The 24053-nt window shown below is 41.8% G+C and overlaps 3 protein-coding genes and 1 non-coding gene across 4 annotated transcripts in view; all 4 read right to left on the bottom strand.

The window, feature by feature from the left end:
* SPTSSB (serine palmitoyltransferase small subunit B) overlaps nucleotides 1-24053 on the bottom strand; it is a 221912-nt gene that overhangs the window by 28398 nt on the left and 169461 nt on the right. The gene's annotated exons all lie outside the window — the stretch shown is intronic.
* Nucleotides 3615-7649, bottom strand: TRIM59 (tripartite motif containing 59). Its single transcript, XM_053459549.1, has 2 exons — nucleotides 7509-7649; nucleotides 3615-4913 (listed from the first exon to the last, which is right to left on the bottom strand). Exons 1-2 carry the CDS (start codon nucleotides 7602-7604, stop codon nucleotides 3756-3758), a joined length of 1254 nt encoding a protein of 417 aa, XP_053315524.1. The 5' UTR covers nucleotides 7605-7649; the 3' UTR covers nucleotides 3615-3755.
* On the bottom strand, nucleotides 11754-24021 carry KPNA4 (karyopherin subunit alpha 4). The gene is made up of 17 exons (XM_053459547.1): nucleotides 23714-24021; nucleotides 19003-19047; nucleotides 18776-18865; nucleotides 18274-18303; nucleotides 18142-18194; nucleotides 17727-17822; nucleotides 17204-17289; nucleotides 16395-16481; nucleotides 16132-16301; nucleotides 15659-15703; nucleotides 15443-15574; nucleotides 15078-15206; nucleotides 14796-14900; nucleotides 14642-14713; nucleotides 14302-14464; nucleotides 14032-14126; nucleotides 11754-13755 (listed from the first exon to the last, which is right to left on the bottom strand). Exons 1-17 carry the CDS (start codon nucleotides 23780-23782, stop codon nucleotides 13657-13659), a joined length of 1566 nt encoding a protein of 521 aa, XP_053315522.1. The 5' UTR covers nucleotides 23783-24021; the 3' UTR covers nucleotides 11754-13656.
* Nucleotides 15782-16079, bottom strand: LOC128488309 (small Cajal body-specific RNA 7). The gene has a single exon (XR_008353729.1). It is a non-coding gene; the product is annotated as a small Cajal body-specific RNA 7 (non-coding RNA).

Genomic DNA, 24053 nt, shown 5'->3' with positions numbered 1-24053 from the left:
GCATTAAAGGGTTAAACCTCACACCCAGCCTTCCCATCTGCTTCTATAGACTGGGGGGGGGGGCTTGTGTGTTATATAAACCCCTGGCTGTCCATAGAGCTCTGTGGCAGCTGGTCACATGGCAAATGCTGCCCTAAGGATGGTCTGGAAGATGACCCACCCGGACGCTTCTCAGAACCAAGGGATCATCGCCTAAAACTAGCGCAGCGGTGCTTTAGATGTAATGCAGGGATGATTTATTTTACAGACAGGGTAACTAACGAGTACAGAAAGCCTCCCATCAGATGCTGGTGAGGGAACTTTATAGAAGGAAACAAACACGAGCAGACTAGATTCGCTGAATGGTTCTTGTCTGATTTCAAACGTTTCTATGTAAAATCCTAAATGTACTAATTCCAGCTCTATTCATAATCCACGCCGAACCTTCGAGCCGTTATAAATTGAGGTTTCACAATACAAGTGGCCGTACACCATACATACCGCTTGATTCAAAAGAGATTTATCTAGAGGTTCTCGGTTCAAACAGCTAAGCGGCATCATTCCTTCAAATCCTATATAGGCGATGACATCGTAACGGAGAAATTTACTCTGGGAATCTCACCAAATATTCTTCAGGTACCTTTTAATGTAAAAATCCTTAAAGTTAAGGACTTAAACAGGCTGCAGGTGTTCTGAAAAATCACTGCACTAAATAATATAGAAACCCTGCAATGATTACCAATGATGGCATTGGCTTTAAACGTAGAAATCTGAATGAACACCGTCCACCAAGCAGCCACGTCTGTAGTCTTCATCTCCCCTGTGGCACCATCCATGTTTATAGGATAACATGTAAGAATCAATCATTGTCTAGCTTGTAGTTGAAATTGCATCAGACTAGATAATATCAATAATTAATAAGCATAGAAGTAATTGACAATGATGTTTCAGCTGGAAGGCTATGCCGCGTGTCCACAACCACCTCATTTAAGCCTGTATAGAATAAAGCTATCCACAGAACATAGAAGTAGGTTCCCAAGTTAGAAATTTCTAAGATACATATATATATATTATATATATATAGCGTGTGTATATGTAAATGTACTCATTGGGAATTATAAGCAAGTCTAGCCTTAGACAATATCATTTAGTCATGTAAAATTCTCTCCGGACCATACCAACGCCACAGAAACACGAATCTCCGCTGCGTTAATTCCGCTGTAGCCGGGGCTGCGCAGAGCCTTTCCTTGTCTCCATCTTGTGTTAAGCTGTCATTGTTGGGGCACAGCGGTTCCCGGGAATGCCGGTGCGGACACTTGAATGTGTATTCCCAGAACACAGCGCGTGGCATTGAACGTTCAGTGTACTCCCTGGTGGCCATATTGCAATTTACTGCAAGATTACCGGCACTGGATTTATCATCATCTACTTTGGCCATTTATTTTTTTTAACGATTATTGATCAGAAGGCTTACTTTTCTTCAGAGATGTGTTTTATTTGTTCCTAGGGAATCGCCGTTGCCTTTTTAAGCACTGCAGCAACTTCACTTCTTTAATAAAAGTTATATTACATTTGGGGGGCTTAAAAGTGACCCCTGTACTATGCTCACACAGGTGTGTTCTTGTTGTAAGAGCGGATTTTTTGGTTCTACTGGATCAGATATTACTTTCTTAGTTTTCTCATTTTTTTTTTATACACAGAGAGATTTCTCTGCAGATAAAAAATATAAATAAATAAAACTTTTCTTAAACAGGCACTCCAGTGTCCCAAGGAGCCCCCTGAACAATGAATGCATACGAAAAGATACTGTAAAAAGTTTTATATGCGTTAATTATCCTGCGGCTACAACAGAAAAAAATGCTTTCCTTATGCAGAAGCTGCAGCTTCTCTCCGTGGTCTGATGATTCTCGCCACTGATTGGCTGCTTTTAATGCATAAGGCGATGGCTGAAGTGTCCATTTAAATGCAGCATATATACCATACAATCAATTAATTTATGAAAAATAGGAGGGGGGAAAATATGCTTTTTTTTGTATTTGGAATATTTATCCAAAAAATAAAGCCGACAATTTTTTTAAGTTTAAGTTTTAAGTTGTCTATTTCTTTAGTTTTGTATCGTAAGCATTACATTATATAACACGCACTAACAATAGCGTGGCTCCAGGCAAGGTTGACAGTGGTTGTGTTAATGTGTATAAAGTATGTTAGAAACCATGCGCAGGTGCCCTGCAATCACAGTTTTAGCAGACTTTGATTGATATGTAATATTTTTAATCCCCAAACCCTCTAATCTTTACAATTATGCTTCCATTTGTACATATAATATCTATAACTAATTATATATATATATATATATATATATATATATATATATATATATATATATATATATATATATATATATATATATATATATATATATATATATATATATATATATCTCTGTCAGTTTCCTCCAAATATTCTATGAGTTCTTACGAACAGGTTCAAACTTGTGTTAATATTTTGTTAAAAAAAAACAACAATATATTTATAATGTTTTATTAAACTAGATAACCATGGGAAAACTAACAGATATAGTCAGTGATGTATTCATCTTGCCCTGAGCCACCCCCAGTACACTGCAGTGTGACAGGGTATGATGTCATAATCTGATGCTTTGCCTCTTAAGGGCACGCCGCACCGGGTACCGGCTAAAAGGACTCACTCAACAGCGGCACAGTAAGGAGCCTGATCGGCCAGCAGGACAATCTGCCAACAGTTTGTTGCCGTCCTAGGCCAGAATACATCACTAATGTACTTTTAAATTTAAGTGTGCAAAAAAATAAGAAACTAGTTAAAGACGTTCTCAGATTAATGATTTTCCAATATAAAGAATAAGATATTATTCTAAAATGAATCTCACTCCCCAACAAACAAAGAGCTACCACTGGGACTAAGCATAGTTAAAATAATTATGAGTATAGTGCCCCAGAAATATAAAAATATAAAGTATCATTATATATATATATATTATATATACATATACACACACACACACTATACGGTACAATTTTGGTAGTGTATATATATATTTATATAATGCCAAATTTGGACTATATGACCTGGGTAAATCTGAAAAGGGAGGTGTGAGAAGGATGGTTAGGTAGAGCGGGAGGCGCGAGAAGGATGGTTAGGTAGAGCGGGAGGCGCGAGAAGGATGGTTAGGTATAGCGGGAGGCGCGAGAAGGATGGTTAGGTATAGCGGGAGGCGCGAGATGGATAGTTAGGTATAGCAGGAGGCACGAGATGGATGGGTAGGTATAGTGGGAGGCGCGAGATGGATGGTTAGGTATAGCGGGAGGCGCAAGATGGATGGTTAGGTATTGCAGGAGACGCGAGAAGGATGGTTAGGTATAGCAGGAGGGTGTGAGAAGGATGGTTAGGTATAGCGGGAGGTGTGAGAAGGATGGTTAGGTATAGCGGGAGGTGTGAGAAGGATGGTTAGGTATAGCGGGAGGTGTGAGAAGGATGGTTAGGTATAGCGGGAGGTGTGAGAAGGATGGTTAGGTATAGCGGGAGGTGTGAGAAGGATGGTTAGGTATAGCAGGAGGGTGTGAGAAGGATGGTTAGGTATAGCGGGAGGCACGAGAAGGATGGTTAGGTATAGCGGGAGGTGTGAGAAGGATGGTTAGATATAGCGGGAGGTGTGAGAAGGATGGTTAGGTATAGCGGGAGGTGTGAGAAGGATGTAAGTGACCTACCATTGTAGTAAAAATAAATTATTTCTGTATATCTCAGCAGAGCATGTCCTGAATTGCACGCGTTATACTACGATAAGCAGGCGGTACATTATACATGCTGTCACAAAAACTGTCCACAAGCCGCTGCATTTTTCCAGAAAAGTAGCCATCACGCAGGAAGGCCACGTTACAGAACGTCAGAATGAGAAGACCACAAATAACTATAAGTAAAAAGCACATAGGTGCGATACTGCTTCTTCTGGGACTAGCAGTGTCTTTTTTAAAGCGGATATTTACTTTAGGCGTGGGAATCATACCGATGTCCCCCAAAGTTGTCTTCAAGTATTCATTAGTTAACATATGGCCAACTCTGGGGTAGATTTCAGCCGGCTGGCGAGAAATAAGTTGCTGTTTTTTTAACACCTTCATTCTTTGTCTGATATTGTGAATGTTTTCAAGGAAAGCCAACGGGGACGGCTCTTCCTCGGTGGAGCTGCACAAGGAGACGAGATCCAGCTGCTCGTCTTCTATCTGCTTCATTTCCTCAATCAATGAGCCGTACACATCGGCCACTTGCTGGTTAGCGTCATTAAGGGCCGCTAGCAGGTCTTGTTTCTTTTGCTCCAACATCTCGCTGGTCTTTTCAAAAAAAGACAGCACCTCTTGCTTATCCGTTTGAATAATGCTCCTGCAATAAGCCATTTGCTCTTCCAATGCCTTTATTATGGTGGAAACCCCTGTAAAGTTTTTATCGCTGAGCACCGCCAGTAGTTGAGGAGCCGTTTCTCTCTCTTTTAAGTAAGCGCTTTGCAGGTCATCGATGGGGTGGCCTCTGTGCTGCCCTACAGTAAGACACTGGCCACAAACTAATTTTCTGTCTTTCAGGCAAAACACGTTCAATGGCTGCTTGTGGTGCTCCGGGCAGGTGGCCACGTTGTGGCGGTCTTCCATTTTATACTTTTCGACGATGGATTTTAACGCAAAGTTTATAGGCAGGGCATTGACCCCTCCTGGGGACAGCTCAGTGATGTTCCTGCAGGAGGGACACTTGAGACGGACTATGGACAATCTGAACACGAAGCTGTCTAAAGAATTGATAACATTTTCTAGACAGCTTCGGCAAAACGTATGGGAGCAGGGGAGGATCCGGGGGTCGTCAAAGATGTTAAAGCAGACGGAGCAGGTCAGCTCTTCTTCAAAATGATCCATAATCTGGAAAGTAATGCAAAAATTAGAAATAAATTAGAAAAATTTTTTAAAAGGATTTGCTACTCATTCAATACGTTATCCCTCATATCCCTCAATCCTAAAAATAGATCAACAAGGAGCTATGCGTGTGAAGATTAAAGGTGCTGCAAAAACATTCAACAAAATGTCATTTACTTTTTGCCTTAATCATATAAAAAAAAAAAGAAAAAAAACACAGCAACTCCCCCCCCAAGCTTTTTACATTTCTTTGTGTCACGCGACAATGAAGTGTTCTCAGCAATAATCCTAAATAATGCAAAACCTTTGCAAGATTCAGCAATTATTTAAATAGTTAATATAATTGGCATAAAATGAGGGTAACTAAACAGAACGTTGATATTTTCTAGGACACTAAACTCTAAGAAAATGTGTTGCCACATATATGTATATATTTAGAATTACCTCAAACTCTGCATTTTTGTTTATTTATTTATTTATATATATAAAATTTAGAATTTGACGCAATTCTAAAACCGGATTGCAAAAAAGAAAACAAAAAAAGTTTCAGATTCTTTTAGCTGGTGTACCATTTATTGCCCTAATAAATGATGTGCTTTGGCCAGAAAAAAAATAAAAATAAATAAAAACAATCAGAAATCTACTAAAAGCGAGTTCCTCATCTTGCCTCCATTCTGTTACAGGAACCATTTGCTATTATTTAATAAGGGAGAAAATAAAGGTGGTGGCGACCCTGTGAACTGGACGGCCCAACATTCACTTATTACCCCCGTTTACAGAATATTATATACCGGTAAATTATATTACACACACTATGAAGGGGTTTCTGCAGTTATAGTGGTACCATTACTGATACAAAACGGTTAATCTTGTTTTCAGCGAGAATAAAACTAAAGTGTCCCCAGAAATCAAAAGCCACGTAAGGGTTTTCTTGCTGCCTCACAAACTAATGACAATGTAACAAACATCAGTACATACAAAAGAACTATTCTGTAGCCAAGCGTCACTGTTTGTGAATATTCTTCAGGAAGCACAGAATACTTCGCAGCCACAGGCCTTCACAGCACACGGTGCAACACTGCGGCCACAATATGTACACAGTTACATGAACCATAAACAATAGGGACGAGTTCAAGCATGTTTCCATCTCTGAAATACAGCCATATACACGACATACAGCCATATACATGACACCCGCCATACAGCCGTATACACAACATACAGCCATATACACGACATCCGCCATACATCGATATACACGACATCCGCCATACAGCCATATACACGACATACAGCCATATAGCCATATACACGACATACAGCTATATATACGACATACAGCCGTATACACGATATCCGCCATACAGCCATATACACGACATACAGCCATATAGCCATATACACGACATACAGCTATATATACGACATACAGCCGTATACACGATATCCGCCATACAGCCATATACACGACATACAGCCATATAGCCATATACACGACATACAGCTATATATACGACATACAGCCGTATACACGATATCCGCCATACAGCCATATACACGACATACAGCCATATAGCCATATACACGACATACAGCTATATATACGACATACAGCCGTATACACGATATCCGCCATACAGCCATATACACGACATACAGCCATATAGCCATATACACGACATACAGCTATATATACGACATACAGCCGTATACACGATATCCGCCATACAGCCATATACATGACATACACGATATCCGCCATACAGCCCTTTACTCGACATCCGCCACACAGCCATATACACGACATCCACCATACAGCCACATACACGACATCCGCCATACAGCCACATACACGACATCCGCCATACAGCCACATACACGACATCCGCCATACCGCCATATACACGACATCCGCCATATACACGATATCCACCATGCACACACACACGACATCCGCCATACAGCCATGATATCTGCCATTTACACGACATACATACAGTCATATAAAATTCAGTTATTGATTATCTCCAAAAGCCATCAAAACATCTGAGATTCCTCACTGACTTTAGGACGCATTATGTGCACCTTCCCGATGTACATCTTACCCGGTGCCGTTAAAACATTAATAAAATCTATTCAAATAAAGCCTAAAATTATCAAAAGCTGAGATCTGTATCTGCCAAATGTTAATGGTACATAATACTCATCAAATGCAGCACGTGATTATATATATTATATATACATATATATATATTACTTCCACTATACTATATTATACTATGCAGCTGCCTGAGATATAATACGTTAAGCCGGGAGCTGCTTACAACTCCTATCATGCACAGCTGGGAATCGTAGTTGGACCCCGATAACCCCCTTATGGAATCTGTCGGCTAGGTGTCACATGCCAATGCCTATGGCTCTTCCGGGTGCTATAACCCGCTCCCTGCCCCCACACCGGGCATTTTTAAGCCCCGTTAATAACTTTGTTCCCACTTTTGTGCAGCCGCCAGCACTCCTGATGCTGCGGACTGCAACTCCCAGCACGCTCTGCCGGCGGAAAGGCCCCGGCTCTGTGTCCGGTCCTAAAACGCAGCCACTGACCTGCTGATACTTGGCGTAGCCGGTGCTCTGGTAGATTAGCAGGCAGCCCGGGGTGCTGGGGACAGGCAAGGCAGCCCCGGCGCACTGCGCAAGCATTCAAACCGAGCAGCCGGCGAATGGCGGAACAGCCGTGTTTCAAAAGTAAACAGGGGCAGAGCGCCGAGGACTAAGAGCGGCTCCCTGCCGGGGCAAACGGCTCAGACTGCCTCCAGCAACCGCAGTAACCCTTCAGTGACGGAGGCTCATAATCATTTCCTCCCGCGCTACAAGCAGTGGCAGCTTTAAGGGAAGCTGATAACCCAAATCGAATTAGGACGGTTGTGGCGAGAAAAGACGCCAGAGAGAGCTTTTCAGGAGAAAACTCGCGCTGTGTGACATCCCTCCAAAGTGTCCTTCTGCAGGAGGGGCAGTCCCTCTATGATACCACATCACTGCTTCTTTCCCTCAAGTCTCTGTAAGAGCATGATTCAAAAGTCATGATAATGTGTATAGAAACAGCAGAAAAGGGTTTATAGATTACATATATATATATATATATATATATATATATATATATATATACGAAAAAAAAATTCTGTCCGCATCTCGAAGCACATCCCTAATACCGAACCAAAGACCCGCTTGGCTGTCCCAGCATGACTGCACCCAGTACACAAATCAAGGTCCACAACACGGTTGGATGAGTTTGGTGTAGAAGAACTTGACCGGCCGCGGTCCTGACCTCAACCCCATCGAACACCTTTGGGATGAACTGTAACATAGATTGTGAGCCGGACCTCCTCATTCAACATCAGTGGCTGACCTCGTAAATGCTCTACTGGATGAACGGGCAAAAAATTCCCACAGAAACTCTCCAAAATCTTGTGTAAAACTTTCCCAGAAGAGAGGAAGCTGCTATAGCTGGAACCCAAGGTTTAGGAAAGGGATGGTCCACAAGCTCATACAGGTGTGGAGGTCAGGTAATTTTGGTCACGCAGCATACGTCATTTTTGCGGCCACCGGCCTCAAAGTGCCGGGCTGCTTTTGTTCCTCAGTCTGTCTCTGGCGCACATGATCTGGTGTTCAGCCCAATAAAAATCTTACTAGACCTGGGGCATGGGTAGACAGGGTCTAACATGCCACAGAAAGCACTGAAGTCTCAGCACTGATTCACCTTCGGGCAGTGGTCATACAATGTTATGGGCCCTGAGCAAAAAGATGGCTAATTATACGTAAACTAAGCAGGGTAATACATATAATCACACTTTTATTAACAAGACACATTATAGTGCTCTGGGGGAGCGTTAGACCAGTGGGGGCTCTGAACAGCTTCTTAATTTGCTGCTGTGATAGTGACAGCCTTACTTTTATGTACTCCAGCTACAAAACAAAAAAGGGAAACATCTGAATAATGAGCCCTTCGAGGCACATACCGCTGAGCCTGTGGGGTCCTGGGGGTAGTCGCACCCAACAGGGCAGGCACTACCTAGAGACAAGGTAGGCACTGGCCTAGAGCATACACAGCAGGGGGGGGGGTGCTAGCCTCCCCGCTGCTGGATGCATTCATACCCCCCAAACATTCTGAGCTTCTAGGGATATGGACAGAATGGAGACAGAGGGCCGTGGGCTGCCACCACATTGTACCTTAGCAACGTAGACGGGTCATTCTGCTGCAGCTCTACATAAGCTAAGGTTTGAAGAACGTGGCTAAAAGTGCTCAACGAGCTCCCGGTGACACTGGGATGTACTTCTAAACAGTCCAGCGAAGGAATGAGGGAGCGCATCTACTTCAGTGGTAAAATCAGGTTCACTCAGGCATAACTGCCACCGGAAAGGCTTAGTTGGAAGGGAGCAGGTGGAAACCAGGGGGGAGAAGGTAATGGCAAACCTATTCTGACCGGTGTCCAAATACTAATAACGGGGATGATACATTATTGTAAACGGGCCAGAAAGTATTGCTTAGGTTATTCTCAAGGCTAAATAACATTTTAATTCTAGAAGTGTCATTTATGCTCCATTATATGAAGTCAGCAGGAATTCCCCACACATTCACGAGGCAAAGACCATGCAGCTACCATATGTATAAAACCGACGATGGCTGGAGTGTCCCATTTAAGTCACACATCTTGCAAGCCATTGTTTCTGTAAGAGGAATGAAATCACAATTTTCTATTTTAACACCATGTTTACAGGGGAACTTTTAAATTGCTGTGGATCAAGCAAAGTTTTGGCTCTTGTTAAATGGGACAAAGAATATCACACTGACTCACATCCTGTGTAGCTCCATGAGACCTGTGCTATGGGGATAGGGGACTTAACAAGAAGTGCAACCCCCCCTCCCCAAAGCATGAGTGTACTGTAGAGCAACATATACCTCTCGGAAGTGTCTGCCCCCATTGGGCTTTCTTCCACGTGGTTCCAATAACGGGGGAGTCGTCAACAAACGTCAAATGTCTATGCTGGTTTCTCCACTTACTAGCGAGGGGGTTTCTCAATTATACATATAGGTGTGAACTACACCCTATGGCCAAAAGTTTGCTTGTTAGCATGGTTCAACGTCTTGTTTCTTTTGGTTTTAAACACACGTGACAGAGCTCTGAGTAACTTAAAAGGATGCTCCAGCCATTGTTTGCACTTTAATCTCTATGATACCTATGGGACCCTTTAAAATTTTAATCTGGTCCATTTATCAAACACACGGGAGCATTTTGTATAACCCTTCCAACCGTAAGTGGCATTTGGCCACGCACGCTTTAAAATAAGCTGTATACATTCATTTACCTTTCATTTGTATAGTGAACTAGGAAGAAAGACCTTTCTATGTGTGAAGTAACATCTTCCAGGTACTTGTGTTTGGTCCAACTGTATTGTTCATTTTACAGAGGTGGGGGGGGTTACGTCCCAACGCCACATCCCAAAAAACTGAACTGTTTCATGCACGCACGGTTTACATCCCAATTTCACACACACACACACAATCGCATCCCACAAATAAAACACTTGACAAGAGTTTGGGTTTTAGGTGAAAGGGATTTTATTTTCCAAAGTTGGATGTTCACATTAAGGATTGTTCTTGAAAGAAAGCCATACCCCACTATTTTCAAATAAAAACACATCTTTGTGGGTGCGCCCAAATTAAAGATTGTTTGAAAGATCTGGAATAAAGCCTGAGAATATACCACTAGCTTGCCACTTTGCTTGTAAACGTGACCTGTTTGCAATGCTATTGCCTCACGCACATTATTCTTTTCCTATATTAAAATGGTTATATTCCTTCAGTCCCCATGCAGGAAATCTAGAAAACAAAAAAGTGTTAAACAGGGATTTCGGGTGTTATTGCCAATGACCTCTGTAGCTTTCATCCCGGGGGAAACCATCGCCAACCCAACACTATGTAACGTGGGAAAATACCAGCAGGATCCCTTATGCAATGTAAAAAACATTCACGAAACAGAGGTTTTAGAGGACATGGAGGGACTCTCCGACTCACCCGAATCCTGTGTGCGGAAGAAAAGAAAAACCAAAGAACCCCAGTTTGCCAAAACACAATAAATGTTTGTTAAGATCCAAAACACGAAGCCTTAACTCTATGGTCTGAATATAATAACCTCTTTGCCTTAGGTAATCTTGCTATACGGATAAAACCCCCAGGTGTATTTTTAGTAGGGGGAACACTGCAAACGCAATTTGTATGAACGTTAGCAAAGCCAATCCCTAAATATATTTTACCTTTATCACACAGAAAGCATTAAAAGTGATGCAAAGTTTCAAATAATTAAAAAAAAAGCCACACCTCCCACATTTCCAATTGTAAGGCACCCCAGGATTTTTGTGATTCCCATGTAGTGAATTCATTTGGATTAATCATCCCTGTATTGTATTTATACCCTGAAAACCCAATGTGTGCGTACCCTTTTAGTAACATTTTCGATAAGTAATGTTGCCCGTTTTTCAATAAGCCAACCCATTTCAGAATTTAATTTCATTTTTCTTCTTCTCCTTTTTACACGAGAAAAAAAAAAAAAATTAAAAGTTTCCCAACACATGGTTGAACTTTCAATGGCTGGTAAATACTTCTTCGCAGGTTTACTTGCCTATATACAAATTCACATTATTGAAAAGCAAAAAAAATATATATGTAGCAGGAAGATAAAATATTAGAAATGAAAACAAACAATACTTAATCCTGGTAGACAGACGGCAATCCCCCCAAGGAAGCCCCCATATCACGAGTGAATTTAGGAAGCAGAACAAAATAAAATATGCTTGTCTTAAGGTTTACGCTTTATTTCCCCACAACAGCCTTAGCTTGCCGTCTACATTAATATGTTAACAAGCTAGCGTTATTCAGTCTCGTTTTAAACTTGAACCATGTTTCAGATGACAAGGAATGCTGCAAAAATACTCTAATCCAACAAAGAAATAGGATCACAAAATAATCTCCATTCTACAGTGTTTCAGAATCACCAGATAAACTTTAAACACAAGATATAGATATCGATGCTAATGGCGGCTAACTTTTAATGTCTTTAATAGCAAATTGCAAGTTCATGCAACACTTGTGCTCAAGAAGAAGGCACAGCATTACCTACAATGAGCCACCTTATAAAGAGTTTCATTCCACAAATTATCTTCGCTTTTAATTTAGTGTTTTGTGTTTTTGTTTTTACCTCAGACAGAGGCCAAGCCTTCGAATTAAAAAGACCCTTGCATGCAATTAATGCAAGTTTTTTTTTTATATATATGTATATAAAAATCCTCCCTAAAGTGGCTCAAAATAGAGATTGTTCATGGCTGCCTACATCTAAGATAATAAAAAAAAAAAGAAGATTCTAAAACAGTGGAACTGCCCAAGCGTGATTAACCCTCCGTGTGCCAGCAGACAATTCTTAAGACCCCTGACACTCAGACGGCTATTAAGTGTGTCGAAACCCATGAACTGAGTTATATATCTAATCACATCGCCTAACAATCCAAGCGTAGCAGTACATATGCACCAAATTTAAGTTCAGACGTTTCCATATCATTTTCATAGAAAACAAAGTTTGAAAACAAATAGGACTGAAACACAGCACAGTTTCTACCACAACTGAAAACGTATGTACAGGACTCAACAAAATGTTCCTAAAAATTAAACTATGCTGTCGATAAACATGCAAATATAAGTCATGTTATCTTTGAAAATGAAAAGGTGGCCTAACCACTAACTTTCTACTTTTTTATTATATGGGCAGCTCTAGTACTGCGAAAAACAGTCAATATCTAGCGATGATCCTCATTTGTCATGCAGATTCTTTTTATACAATTGATGATATGGAACAGCTTGCATAACATCAACATTCATCTGGTGCAAATGCACAGGGTTATTACCTTCATCAGTTTCCTTATTTTACAAGCAACTTAAAAAAAAAAAAAAAAAAGCTAGACTTGAAATTAAAAAGAGAAAAAAAAAAAAGAAATAAAAAGTAAAATAAAGCACACAGGCTGCAGGAAAAAAACAAAATCTGCTGCTAAACCGGTCTGTTTTCATGTCCAGTGTAAGGTTAACACTTCGAAACTTGTTGTTGTTTTCCAGATTTAGGATCAACGCCCTGAAGGCGATTGAAGCTTGCATGCGTTCACATACAGCACCCACACCCACACTCTCGTACACACGCCACTCCTTGACTGGGAGTCTGCTTGGTGAGGGAACAACCTCACAGTCAGAAAAATGAGCCTGGCTCCACAACGCTGTGTCCAGACATTCATTCAACGCTGTCCATTCATACGGAGCTTCTCAGCAAGGCCTGGGCTTATTCTCCTTGGACTTATGTGGGCATCCTACCCATAGATTTCTTTTATGCTTACAAGGCTTGATGATGATAGTACTGCATTTCCTCATTTACTCTGGTAGATCAATGTTCCAACTCGGGCACTGAAGATCTTTGACCTGTAGCCCTTTCCTGCACAACCTATATAAGCATTCGGAGTGAAGTTTTCATTACATATGCCACTCATTCTCACTCGCACCCACTCGCCATCTTGACTTCATTTGGTCTGTACTGTCTTCCAAATGAAGTCCGCACATTTCTTTCTCCGATTTAATGCAGCAGCAGATCCCATGAGCCAAGCTTGATGGATCAAACCAGTTTTCATTGCTGCGCTGTACCAAAACTTCCAACCATTCCTCCTAAAACTGGAAACCTTCCGCTGGTACGTTGGCAGATGAATTGAAATTGAATGTTCCTCCTTGTATTGCTTCTGGGACAAGGCTAGAATCTTCATCAATCTGGAACAAAGACAAACTGCTATTAGGGACACTTTAATAGTTGTCATGGAAGCCTCTGTGCCCTGGGCTCCTGGAGGGGCCTGAGGGCCAGCCTCCCCCTACACACTATGGGCTGTAGGAGCTCAGAAACAGCATTTGGTCGATAATCAGCAAAAGGTTTAATGGTCGGAATAGCGGAGGAAGATGAATTTAGCAGATATGCCCATTTGGGTATCAAAATCAGCTACAATCGTATATAAAATCCTCCTCCAGCATAGATAGATTTGCACAACTTACATCATCTGATGAGAAGAACTGGTCAATTATTTCAAAAGCCAACTTGTAGATATCCTCATTCTCATGGCTCTGTAGTTGCTCGATCTTTTCCAGGCCTGATTAAATGACAAAAGTAAAGAAACTACTTGATATACTTTTCCCTTACACATCAACATAGGAAAAATAAGGTACAAAAGTAAACATTCAAGCATCAAGCTTATCTAAAAATACTTGAATTCATCGCCAAAACGTAGTAACCGCAGACAGCTTATATTTGGAGTGACATCATACCTCCACACTCCTCAATAAGATTCGCTATGGTTTCAGCCTCGTCGTCAGCCATTTTTAATATGTTGCTTAGTCCATCCAACACTACTTGTATGACTTGAGCATCTTTTACAGTAAGCAAGCTGCAGAATGGAGGGATAACATTTTGCTGGATAAGATATGCAACCTAAGGGAGAGTGGAGAGAAAAAAAAATTATAATCTTAAAAGCGTACACCTCAGACAGGTCATTAAAATTACATACAGAAACAAACCATGCCTGTTGCAATTGCGACACATTTACTCTTCCCCAGCCCACCTTTCATAAGCAATCAACAACTAGAAGACTTTGCATAAGACACTCACTTGATCTTTCCTTCCACTGATCGTTAAGTTGCTTATCGCCCATGCAGCTTCTTTCTGCGTCCCGAAATCACCCTGGATCAAAATATATATATTAATGCCAAATATATAAAATCTTCTCCTGTGCTAAACGCAAATAGACCTCCGAACCGGTTACCTTATCCAACAGGTGAATTATCATCGGAACAAGGTTGGCATCAATTACCGCCTGGACTTGTTGTTGGTTGCCAGCAGTGATATTTGATAAAAACCAAACAGCCTCCTGCAAAGATAAAAAAAAAAAAAAAATCATGTTCACATCTGAAGATGGTATTTTTTACCCCATTATGTCATTAGCATCTGCATTTTGAACTTATTTTAGATCTGTGCAGCAGAATACCATGTATTGACTTGAAACCCTTCCAAACCACCAGGACGCTGGCCACCCCAGGGCAGTTACCTTGTTAATCTTTTCCTTGACATGTGTAAGCAGCGCAGGGAAATGCATGAGAGCTTCACAGTTCAGAACGACCTGTGTCTGTTCGTCTGTACCGGTAACAATGTTTCCAACAGCTCTCAGGGCAGCGGTCTGGAAGGCACAAAGAATCGAAGAATGGTTTAAAGATTTTACATCACACCGTTTTATCGGTTAGACAGAAAGTTACAGCTCAGCTTCTCCAATACTGCCCATCAAACTTGGGAGCGGAATCGTTAATTCCTTTTGGATAACTTAGCACAAATATTATAACAGCGGCACGTAGGAGAATAATAGGAACATAAATTATGATTTTTAAATAAATTAAATAAAAAGAGAATACAAATTACCTGCACTTTTACTTCTGGGTTGCTTAGAAGAGGAACCAAGTTTGTGACTATTCCAGAATCTATCACCATTTGGATTTGCTCATTTCCGGCATCTGTTAGATAGGACAATGCCCACACGGTATCCACCAATATCTGTGGGGAAAATGAAAGGTTACACATGCACCTGAAAACAGGAGAAGGAAAATAAATAAATAAAAAGATTTTAACGTAACTTACATTAACATCTGTATGGTGAATGAGGACACACAGCGCTGGGAGGATCTGCAATAGACATACATAATAAATAAAACTGCTAAACGTAAAAAAAAAAAAAAAAAAAAACGGAGTGACTTTTTGCCCACAGATCAGATCACAGGTACATGTAATCATGCACTTGTTAGAGATACAGGGATGTTTGGGTTATTCAGGGGATCCAGTTTAGGGCCCTAATCACTGGCAATGCTGCAGTAAGGCCCTTTGCTGCGCAGCATTCCTCAGATGCACTCCGAGATCAGCAATATATGTTCAGGGTCCCCTTGTAATAACCATGGGTAGAACACACACACACGCTCTTACTTAATACTACGAAGTTAAATTATTTATTTCAACTCTCACACCACATTCTCACCTCACCCCAATCTCAATGTCATCACTTCAAAGAGACATTTTCATCGGCTATGGATCCATTCTCAACACCCTACAAGACTTACTTCCTGAATCGTCTCCATAGGTGGTGGTGGATCTTTATGGCGGCACAGATTCACCATTACCCAGGTAACATTTCGCAGGAACGTTATGGGAATTGATGGATTGATGAAAGACAACAATGGCTTCACCACACCAAGGCTGATTACATAATCTCGGCACTGAGGTCCATCACCTGTTTGGAGAAGATTTAAGCACAATTGATTACATAATGCTGTTGGCCAAGATACGTGCTACGCCGAGAGCTTTGTTGACCTGAAACACTCACCAATTATATTCCCCAAGGCCCACACTGCCTGTTCGCACACATTTTGATGAGGAGAATGCAATAATCTCAAGAATAACGGCACAGCATCTAGGAAAAAAGCACCCAAATTAGCAAGAGGAACGTGCATAAAATATCAGTATTTTATCAGAGCATTATGGTCAAATGTAGAATACATAAACTTGTTAACCCTGCTTTTCCAGCAATAACCTTTACTTTCCCCAGGTTGGATCTTATGACCGTGCAGAGCAGTTTGTGATGAAAACCGGTTTACAAAGCACCGGTCTACAAGGTGCAGTGACACATAAATGGTAAAATGACTTATGGGCAGTTTTGTTTCTTTAATATGCTATTTGGACTCAAACTTATACTTCAGCGCACTCATAAAGCCATCGGAGCCACGCCTTGGTGCGCAGAACACCTAATACTGCTTGAGTGTCAGGGCAAAGTGAGAATTTCAGCAATATTAACACATTACAAGATCATCTAAGATCCCGTTACTCATAGCAGGGGCTTCTAGGACACGTATAGAAAATGCCTCCATAAACTGTGTGTCCAAACTATTTATCAAGAGTCAATGAAAAAACAAAACACCAACTGTATCGTAGTGACAAATTCTGTACAGGAGAGCGTGTAACGTGTAATTCCAAGGCATGCGTCGCCAGCGGATACAATTACAAATGACCCCACGCGTAAGAGGAATTTAGGAGAGACTTTCTCCATGAAATGCCTTCCTGACCGCACCACATCTAGCCCTCTGAATCAGAAAATCTCTTACTACAGTACATAGAGCTTCCTAAATATATACTTACTTGATTGGACCACTGCTTTTGTCTGTTCAGATGTTCCGGATGCAATGTTTGTCAGGGCCCAAGCAGCTTCAAACTGAAGAGATGGACTAGAAACAACGATTTTAAGAGTTAAGTCATTGAATCAATTTTATTTTGTAATTCCAACTTTCAGTCTGAAATGTAGGCTACATTATATAAACACATATAAAGCCTAAAACAAATAGAAAAACTTGATTTTTAGTACTTCACTCCATTGAAACCTGTATATAGACCCGTCATTTTCTGCAGCCCCATATAACGGGGAATCAGGACAGAACAAGCAGTGCTTCATATAACAAACGGGCTTATGAAAAACAATAGATAAAAATATATGTTTGCTCAATGGAACATCAAACAATGTTTGTCTAAGGCATTAATTGACTACTACAGAAAAAACTTGCAAAACCATAAAATAAAAGTCAGTGGCCTGTAAGACGCATCTGCAGAAAGAAACCACGCCGTGTGGCATGGAAAAGAAAAACAACAATCAGCAGAAAGTACTTACTTATCGTCCCTTTCTAGACAGTGAACCAAGATCGGTAAGATACCAGACTTTATCAGATCATCAATGGGTGGATTGCGATCACTAGACAGGAGCTTTCTGTTAATAAAAAGAAACAGGTTTTATTTTTTAGAAACAGAGCATTTTAAAGTACGCTGCACCAAGTGATAGATGGGCATTTTACTGTCACAAATTGAGCTCAGAGGTCTCTTTTTAAAGAACAGGTGATCGCTGAGGTCCTTAAAGCCCATGTGACTTTACCTTTTCCTGCACTGGCCCAGTAAAAAGGTATTTTTTTAGGGAAATTTCACGAGCAGATTTTTTTTTATTATTATAAACAAATTTGCAGAAAACTGTACTTCCTATGAACTTTCCAGAAATGCAAGTAGGTTTGCAGGTTTCTCTTTGGACACGTTACCTTGCAGCCTGTACAGCACTAAGCTGAATACCCTGATGATCGCTGGATGCATTCTGTGGAAGAAAATAAATATAAGTATTCTAATCATTGAAAACATCTCATGGAATACGATTAAACGGTTAAAAGTATTACCTGTACAATTGCTTCAAGAGAGGTATTTTGCTGGAATAGAAAGGAAAAAAAAATTAAATATAGCAAGACAAACATACAGATATAACATGCACACAGAACACCATACTGAAAACCCCCGACAGTAGCACCAAGATCACCCGTAGTAAATGCAAGTACATATTTAAATGTAAGCTCCCACCTCCACCGAACATGCTCTGACTTGTTATATGTCACACGCACAATAAAATAGATGAGGGTACTTGGTTACGAAAAGGGATTATATATCCACGTACACGCTTACAGGCCAACGAGCTGATCTTCTATGATAAACTCAGCAAGAAACCTTGGTCTGCTTTTTACATGGACCTTGGTTTGAAGATGCACCCAGGTATGACTACTCTCCTGAGACCGTGTGCAGGGTTTACTTTGGATTAATATATCATCCACAGGAACCCAACGTATACATACAAATGCAAGGCACCCAGAACATATTGTCTGCCAAATGGTCGAGAGGGAGACTTACCACTCTGAAATCTGCATCAGCATCTGAATCTTCACAGACATCATCATTAGGAACATTTCTTCTTTTTAGCAAGTGTTCATCCCTTTTAGTCTATAAAAAATATATATAGTAAACACTAGAACAGGCGCAAAAACATTCTGATGTAGCAGAGATAATACATTCATGAGGAGCCCAGAAAAGCAGACTATTTTAGTAAATACTTTAGAAGAAAAATAAAAAGATTCTACCTTTCTTAATTCGACGACTACTTCATTCCTCTGTCTTCGCATACTCTATAAGGGGAGAAAAACAAATCAAAGTATCCTGTTAAATCAAGCCGTTAATACTTTCAACACATATATGATAAGTAGTGAGAAGGCTATAAGTAAATGCCTAGGGTACTCGTCACTCCACGTAAAAAGTATCAGAAGTATTTATTCCTCAATACTGTTAATTTCTTCTAATACACAAAGTATCATTCTCATCATTAAACACATAATTTCACAGCTTCTCAACAGCGATAGCTCTGAAAATCTGCCTGAAACTCAAGCCATTGCCCTGTTTGCCATACAACAAATATAATCGTCCAGGTTTTAGTCCTCTTCTATAAAGAAGGGTTTCAGGTCAGCTGAACATCTCAAATCACAGATTTCCACTACACATTACGAATGTATTACAGAAAACCTGCCTTCTTTCCTGCCACGAGAGCTATGGTGCTTCTGCATTGAGTTTAATTATACCGCAGGTTCATCTTGGACCTTCGGAGTTTCCGGTTGCTGACGCTTTGAGGAACAAACCCCAGAGAAGCCTCCCTCCCTAGCAAAAGACCTGTGCCAACAGCATCGTTTTATACACCTTATTCACGCTAAGGAGGTTATAAAGCTTGGCTCCTGCCAATGCTGCCTACAAGCCAGTATTATTTCTACCTCCATAAACGCAGAAGAAAAAGGTGAGGAATCTCTTAAAGGAAGCCACAGATGGCTTTATTTCGTGTTCCAATGGTCTTTGGAAAGCCTATCACAAGAAGTGTCAGAGAATTAGGAAAGCTATAAGTTTAATATGATACAAGTGCAACATACGCTGGGTTTATGGAATTAGTCTGAGAAAGCCCACTAACGTGTGTGTGTGTGTGTGTGCGTATTTATATATATTAAAAAAGTGACCGCTACACACTTTTAAGAAGCAAACACTAGTGGTATTTATCAGAAGATATAGAACAGATTGGGGTCGGTATTGCCAAGGTACAAGACCATGACACGTCAGTTGAGAAGCCAAAATGGAAAGATCAGCCTTAACTGGTTAGGCCATCTAAGGTGACAACCAAAAGCAAGTCAGTTCAACCAGTGCCAAAGACCACTTCACAGGAGAGTTCACTTCTTCCCTTCTGTCACCAGCACAGCGGCCTTCTGGTCAGGCTATGAGGTGAAGCAATGTGCCCAAAAGTGTTATATTCAGAGTAGGTGGAAGAGATTTCAGTGGGATGTCTTACCGTGCGAATTGTGTACATTAGGCTACATCATACCCAACAGGTACAAAATACTAATACAAGTCAAACATCTCCTGCACAGAGATTGTGGTCCCCCTTGCATAACCCACCAGCTAGAAGGACCTCTTGGCTATCATATACACTTTATCTGTTTATCTCGGCCACACTATGCAAAGCTGAATCCATTCCCAATGCAAGTTTTGTATTTAAATGAAAATTGTTACTGCCACATCCTAAAACAGAAGACCAAAAAGCGTTAGCACTGTGCAGAGTTGGTTTTGTGAACTGGTGTTCCTTTCTACATTACTGGACAGAAGCCACAGTTCCAAGTACACAGTGCCCTATAAAAGCCACCACACCGAGTCCCAGGAGTGTTCAGTATACATTTACAGGGCTTTAAAATTAGATAACAGCATCGTTTTAGAGGCTAATAGCTTTGGAATCGACAATTATATTTAAAATAATCAGCGTTTATAATGTTTGCACTGTAAGACAAACACCTGTTAAGGCATAGTTGACGGCATCTTAGTGACCACTCTGAACTATTCAGATGGAAGCCTAGTGCGTCGGTACATGAATTGAGTGACATGTCACCAGAAATCCTGCACCTGCTGTTTGGATAAACAGAACACTGGAGACAGATCACCTAGCGAGACAAACAATTCCACATTCCTAGACCTGCCAAGGGTTCTTCTAGCGAGGGGTCTCCATGTTTGGTTTGTAAAGTTAAAACCCGCAGCCCTAGAAAACTGTAGATATACACACACACACAGTGATCCAGACCTAGGCCGACCTGTCCAGGGGGTGCCCCTGCTAGAAAACCTCTCAGGCGACTGTCCTGTTGCTCAATGGGCCGGTTCCAGGGAGATCTTTGATCCGGCTCGGCACGTCCTCCATAGACAGCAGTAAATGACTTCATATCCGGAGATCTGTTTCTTAAAGGCTACTCTAGGTCAGCCCCAAATGTAAATACATCGCTGTATAAACATACGTCAATACGAGGGATGAACATATTCCTACGCAACTTAGGAGCCACTGTGGGAAATTGCTTGATATTTTTTTTTAGAGGGCCGGTTGTTACACCATTTTATATACCGTTCCAATACGTTTTCACAAAACACAACACCAGCATCTGTATGGAGGTATTTTCTGTGTGTTTAGCTCTTTCACTATGCAAACACACGCTACTTGTACTGCTTTTTGGTAAACAGAATATCACCTAGTCACGGGGGCCTCTTTGGGCAAATAATTAAGGGCTATAGGGAAAGACTTCATTAGCCTTCCCATAAAGAATCTGGTAAGTGTGTTTCAGTTTGGAATGTAACCTAAACACCATGACTGCCTAAAATGGCAGCCTCCAGCGGATGTTGAGGGGAATAAAATGGGGTCTTAACGGGAATAAATGTCCAAGTCAGAAATATTCTTACCAATGCCATACTTTGATCAGAAGTCAGTGTTTAAGATTACTGCCTAGCACAGGTGAAGTCTACAGATAGCCCACCAAAAACTCTTACTAACACACTAAGCTGCGGGATCTTCAGTTATCTACCGTTCATAACTCATTAGGCCATTCTCTGCAAGCTCTTCAAAATACGTTGTACTTTAAAAAATAGGACCCCCTACAGCTCTAAATAGATCAGCAGGAGCACCAAATGCAAGACAACTTTGGAGCTGGGTAGAGGAGATCTTCTGTTTTTAGGGTACAGTTCAGGCTGTTGTAGCTCAGCTATGTAGACCTCCATCATTGATGGCACTATGTGCGACCAGCCGGCAATCAGAAAGAGACTGACAGCAGATAGGAACCAGTCGGTACATCTAGCCTGACAACTCTTCCTTCTGCTAAGGAGACCCACCTGGGTCTCAGCTGAAGAGATTCAACATCCAGTAACATTTGCATCAACAACAAAAAAACAAAACCTGCTGAAATAAATGGTACCAAATGTGCTCGGGGTCTCCTAAGACCACCAAGAAGTCTTGTGTAAGTCAGGACTGACCAGGAGATGTGTTTCAGTAAAGGAGCCTCGTACGATACAGACACTACATGGCATGAACGTGGCACCGCTGTCTACCCGCGCATGCAGTTCTATACAAATGGCAGCCCTTGCAGTCAACTCAAAAATCATTCAAGCTATTTCAATGCTTAAATATCAATAGAAGTTGATCACTAGGATTTACAGATGTTAAGCAATTAATAAATCTTAAAACAACTCGTGTACACGATGGAGGCAGCACTCTTACCATCCTGTTCCCAGGGTCTGCAGAGTTACGGTAACGTGTTTTTGGGGGGCACAGGGGCATAAGATGGGGGTACAGGCAGTTGATTACATTGGTGGCCAGATGTGCGCATTGAAACCTCCTCTCTGATATCAGTCCCTTTAAACCAAATTACACTGAACACAAACACCAGCTACTTTGTAATAATGTGAGAACTTTTATTAATCAGACAAATACTTTGCAGAGCACGCAACTTCTAAAGCACTTCATCTAGAAACTCAAGACCACGAGAAGCCGGCAGCCTTTGTATAGCAAGTCATTGTTAGAACCGGACCGGGAGCCACCGCTACAGGAAACGTCCGGCCTTCTCCATAAGATACGGACAGGTCGGCTTCCTATAGACCTCCAACATTCTGACTGTGCTCCAGGAAACCGGGGAAAGCCACCAACCCTGCTAAGGAAATACTCTGCTGTACAGGAGCCATTATTCCTGATCTAAAGACTGTTATATTCCACGCATGTTTCAATCTACTCATTCTTTTATAATCTACCACGTCTGATGGGAAGCTGTTCCACTCGTCAACTTCATCTCCCAATCTATACGTATATATACACATTAAGCGCAGGGCACATGATATACTCCCTGCATACAAGTAGCATGCGTCCCCTTTAAATGCACGCGAGGCCGGCCCCTTTAGGCTCTCCATTCACTAAGGGATCATGTGCAGAGAGCGCCGGGGGTGTGGCGGCCGGCATGATAAGGCAAGCCCCAGTACGCAGATAACGCAAACCCCAGTACGCAGATAACGCTTCCATATAGGCCCGGTCCCCAGCCATAGGGAATGAAACGGTGACCCGACTCCCGGTGCGCCCACAACTAGCCACACGTCTGCGGCCGGCTTCCTCAGTAAGACAGACACCCGATCTATTTTGCCCCGATGAGGGTAGCTGCGGTATAGAGGCACACGAGACGGGAACAGGGCGTATAAATACCGGATACAGGCCTTCCTGTATAGCGAAATCAACGCGCTAACACGATAAAAAAAACATCCCGCTAGCCGCAATGATAACTAGGCCCGGCGTTCTAAATCCCCCTAAAGCCCGCCACTCCCCGGCTGCACTGCTAGGCCCAGCCACGGGGCCTGTCGCTCCAGGAGCACTGACGTCACAACTGGCTCCGATCGCAGGTCAAATCGACGATTACTGGGACTTCGCGCTTGGCCGGACACGAAGGGCAGCGGAGCGCAGACGGGGCTCACCTCCAAATCGCGGCCTTTGTTCTTGAAATTCTTCAGCCGCTGGTTGTCCAGTTTGTCGTTGTCAGCCATGATGGGAGCGCCGGGGCCTTTCGTCGTCGCCTGGAGATCGGAGAGGAAGAAGCGAGAGTCTATGGACGTTTCCCGGGTGCTGGGGCTTCGATCCTCCTAATCCGGGGAAGTCAGGAGAAGACCGCGGAGCGAGGTAAACTGGTGAAACCGCCGAACTCTCCAACCGCTCACCAGTATGGAATGCCGGTAACAAGAAAGCCTCGAACTGGGAGAGACTATCACGCCCACTTACAGGGATCCCCGACGCTCATTGGCTGACACCCCTCTCTAG

Source organism: Spea bombifrons, chromosome 3 (assembly GCF_027358695.1).
Source record: "Spea bombifrons isolate aSpeBom1 chromosome 3, aSpeBom1.2.pri, whole genome shotgun sequence".
NCBI lineage: Eukaryota > Metazoa > Chordata > Amphibia > Anura > Pelobatidae > Spea > Spea bombifrons.
This window is presented reverse-complemented; position numbering and strand designations above follow the sequence as displayed.

Bases quoted from the DNA above. Each gene is read 5' to 3' on its own strand.
- KPNA4 (XM_053459547.1), bottom strand. From the start codon at position 23,782: ATGGCTGACAACGACAAACTGGACAACCAGCGGCTGAAGAATTTCAAG. The intron at 15,575-15,658 runs GTAAGTTACGTT...TTTTCCCCACAG, and splicing joins TTCACCATACAGATGTTAAT to ATATTGGTGGATACCGTGTG. The intron at 14,465-14,641 runs GTGAGTGTCTTA...ACTCTCCCTTAG, and splicing joins TCAGTGGAAGGAAAGATCAA to GTTGCATATCTTATCCAGCA.
- TRIM59 (XM_053459549.1), bottom strand. From the start codon at position 7,604: ATGCTTGCGCAGTGCGCCGGGGCTGCCTTGCCTGTCCCCAGCACCCCG. The intron at 4,914-7,508 runs GTCAGTGGCTGC...ATTACTTTCCAG, and splicing joins GCTACGCCAAGTATCAGCAG to ATTATGGATCATTTTGAAGA.